At 37.3% G+C, this 3,673-nt stretch overlaps 1 protein-coding gene across 1 annotated transcript; it reads left to right on the top strand.

The window, feature by feature from the left end:
* On the top strand, positions 1–2,254 carry LOC113588104 (fish-egg lectin-like). Its single transcript, XM_027027155.3, has 5 exons — positions 1–427; positions 515–742; positions 892–1,106; positions 1,450–1,577; positions 1,786–2,254. The coding sequence occupies exons 1-5, from the start codon at positions 364–366 to the stop codon at positions 1,925–1,927; spliced, it is 777 nt and encodes a 258-aa protein (XP_026882956.1). The 5' UTR covers positions 1–363; the 3' UTR covers positions 1,928–2,254.
* The last annotated feature ends 1,419 nt before the right edge of the window (positions 2,255–3,673 follow it).

Genomic DNA, 3,673 nt, shown 5'->3' with positions numbered 1-3,673 from the left:
TCTAACATTAGTGGAAGCTGTGAGGTTAGACCAGTGTCACACCTGTTTATTAATAAATAAAGTAAAACTAAATAGAATGTGTTTACTTATTTATACATAACTAGAGATGAATGATGCATAATAGTACTGAGAAAACTGTAGAACTGAAACTTTTTAGTTTTTGTATAGGTGTGAGGACTCAATGAAGGGTTATAGTGTCTGTTCTAAACCAGCGCATACTTGTGAAAAAATAGTACAGATAATAGATTGCAATGCTGTGCACTGCACTGATATGAGGAGAGACTGATTCTTCCAGGACCTACCTGCCACAAGTATAAATAGTCACAGACTCCCCCTGTGTCAGTATTCACTAGGGGAAGAACAATGAAGACCATGAAGAGAACAGCAATCCTTGTTGTGCTCCTGAACCTCTGGATAACCAGTTTGGGTGAGTGGGTACATATATTTAAAAAAGACATATACATCACTTTTTTTCAGTTCCCATCTCATGGTGTTACACTGCATTGATTTACAGCTCTAAAGTGTAAATTGGTGCCAGGAAAAATGAAGCAGATTGATGCTGGGAATGGCCAGGTGTTTGGGGTGAACTCACGTAATCAGATCTACACTCTATATACAAATGGATGGAAACTTTTACGGGGAGCCCTGAAGCATGTCACTGTGGGTCCTGCTGGCATCTGGGGAGTCAGTCCAAGGAATGAGATCTACAAGCTTGTGAAAGGAGACTGGGCAAAAGTTCCAGGTATGATGGTCCAAGCATGTTGGACAACATGTAATAAGTAGGATTAGGCACCAAATTCTTAACTTGTCTATGTTTTTAGTATTTGAATTTCTGTAAAACTGGACCTATGTGTATTCCTGCGATATTCATACTTTTTCTCCAACTTCAAGGTACGCTGAAACAGATAGATGCAGGGGGAACATTGTTTATAGTTGGTGTCAACAAGGTTGATGACATCATCTGCCTTAACGCTGATGAAACCATGGGATATAAGCCAGGTAGTCCTGCACCATGGGTACATGTCCCAGGGAAGCTAAAATACTACAGCTGTGGACCATACAGCTGCTGGGGGGTCAACACCCAAGGCAACGTCTACATTTTGAAGGTAAGGGGGTGGGGGAGAGGGGTCAACTCACAAGACTACATTTACCTTATGAAGGTGGGGGGGCTCAGAACAACATTTTGACTATTGGAGGGCATCATACACTTATTCTCATATTGAATTGTGATGCTGCAATTTTTTTACTATTTTGTGCTTGCTGAAAATAAATGGTTTTATTTCTTGACTGGATACGTTTGGTAACACTTCATTGTCACTGTTCTTTAGCTAATAAATTCTGATTTATGTTGTCAGTGCTAAATAATTATTGTGCTATATTTCTATTCTTGGAATTCTTTTTCTCTGTTATTACTTGCTAAATTGTCGGTCTGACTCTACTTTGTGTCAGGGAGTGAGGCCAACAGCATGTGGTGGATCTATGAAATGGGAGCAGGTACCAGGATTGCTTTCCATGATTGAAGTTTCTACAGATGGAGATGTGTATGGGGTTAATTCCCTTGGAAATATCTATTACAGGTACTTTCATTTTGCCTTTTAGTATTAGATTTGATGGGTAAGGTTAATAAATTGCAAATAATCTTGAAGGAAATAGCCATATAGGGACAGACATTTGTACAAAGAATAACACATTTGTAAAATATTTACATCAAGCACAAACACAATATATGCAGTAAATTATAGCCTTTTATGTTATATAATGGGTTATTTAATTCTTGTCTTACAGAACTGGTATCTCTCCATGCAACCCAGCTGGCACTGGGTGGAAGCAAGTCCAATATTCAAAGAGAGTCAAACACGTTTCCTATGATCTCGGTCACCTGTGGATAATTGGCACAGATGACAGCATTACGGACTGTAGCATATAAAAGAAACCCTGCTCCTATGTCTCTAAACTGAAGTTTAAAGAAGCAGATCATGTACTCAAGAGTCAGATTATTTGTTAGAGAGCCAAATCATCTCTTCAAGAGTCAGATCTCAGAGAGTTAAATCATGACCAGCACACTTGGACTTTTACCTTGTAAAGGTTCCTCCTTTGCACATGATCCTTCATCACATTCCTAATTCATGCTCCTCCAGGACTAGTTTCTTTGTGTTACACCAAACATTGCAAAAATTGTTTGCTTAACAGTATATTTTTAAAAAGGTTATCATTTAAAAAAATAAAGCTTTAGCTTGCATAACTCTCTCTTGAAGATATTCTTATGTTTTTTGTGTATGTTTTTGGAATATATCTATATTTATTTTTCTTTGTGTCACAAAAAATCCAAATAACTAAATACATTTTGAAGTTGGTATGTATGGGAGTATCAAAAGAACATTTGGCAATTTTTTAAAGGGTGGGACTTCCCATAATAGGAACACCATATTGAACATCATAAGAGATTGCAGTTATACGTTTCACTCTCAAATCATGACAGAGCCATATAGAAAAATATGAATGTGGTGTAAATATGCATTTTTATACGCATCATACAGATCATGGGTTTCTATGTAATATACTTATAATGAAATAAGTACTATATTTATATAAATTATATATATAAAATTATATAATATAAATTACAGAATATATTTAGAGAGACTCACTGGATAACAGTTTGGCAAAAGCCCTTCAAGACTTATTGAATTCCATTGTCACGACTTCCAGTTAGGTCCAGATCTCCACAAAAACACATCATGATGTTGTCTAACCCTGTCCAACATATTCTGGCGTTGTAACAACAACTGGTGGTAAAATATAAATGTAAAAAGATGCTGTTTAATAAAGACTACACCTGCAAGTATTCTGTCCTCACAAATTTATATAAACAAATATTTTTTTGGAGTCTTTTCAGAAAAAAAGTGAACCAACATTCAAAAACCAGGTGGGAGAAAATCAGCACACTCTTCCTACTTCTATAATAATTAAGGGACTAATTAGCAGACAAGTGTTAGTAAAAGTCAGGTAATCATCAAGAAGTGTGACTGCCTCTGTGAAAGCAGAACACCATACAGAATATCTACATCATATCACGAGTAAGATACATCAGTCATGACCACAGAGAAGCAGGTGTTGGTGCTCATCAATATGGAATGGGTTATAAAGCCACCTCTAGATAATTTAAAATTCACCATTCAACAGAGTAGGACAGTTTACTCCAGTCTTCCCAGAAGTGGGTATTACATCAATAAAGAAAAACCCGAGGCTTCATGTGCCCTACAGGCCTCTGTAAGTACATTAAATGTTTATGCTTATGACAGAATAGTTACAAAAGACTGAATGAGTATGACCTTTATTGAAGCATGGTTAGAAGGTGGCCCCTTCTTGTTATTGTTATCTCCAGTGATGTGAGACTGAAGCTGCTCCACCAAATGTTTGCTTTGTTGTTATCTCCAGTGATGTGAGACTGAAGCTGCCCCACTAAACGTTTGCTTTGTTGTTATCTCCAGTGATGTGAGACTGAAGCTGCTCCACTAAACGTTTGCTTTGTTGTTATCTCCAGTGATGTGAGACTGAAGCTGCTCCATTAAACGTTTCCTTTGTTGTTATCTCCAGTGATGTGAGACTGAAGCTGCTCCACTAAACGTTTGCTTTGTTGTTATCTCCAGTGATGTGAGACTGAAGCTGCCCC

This window comes from Electrophorus electricus, chromosome 18 (assembly GCF_041902795.1).
Source record: "Electrophorus electricus isolate QZ-2024a chromosome 18, ASM4190279v1, whole genome shotgun sequence".
Taxonomy (NCBI): Eukaryota; Metazoa; Chordata; class Actinopteri; order Gymnotiformes; family Gymnotidae; genus Electrophorus; species Electrophorus electricus.
The sequence above is the reverse complement of the archived record's forward strand: the minus strand, read 5'-3'. Positions and strand labels throughout refer to the sequence as shown.

Excerpts from the sequence above, each read along its gene's own strand:
- LOC113588104 (XM_027027155.3), top strand. The coding sequence starts at position 364 with ATGAAGACCATGAAGAGAACAGCAATCCTTGTTGTGCTCCTGAACCTC. Across the intron at positions 743-891 it reads AGACTGGGCAAAAGTTCCAG|GTACGCTGAAACAGATAGAT; the intron begins GTATGATGGTCC and ends TCCAACTTCAAG. Across the intron at positions 1,578-1,785 it reads CTTGGAAATATCTATTACAG|AACTGGTATCTCTCCATGCA; the intron begins GTACTTTCATTT and ends CTTGTCTTACAG.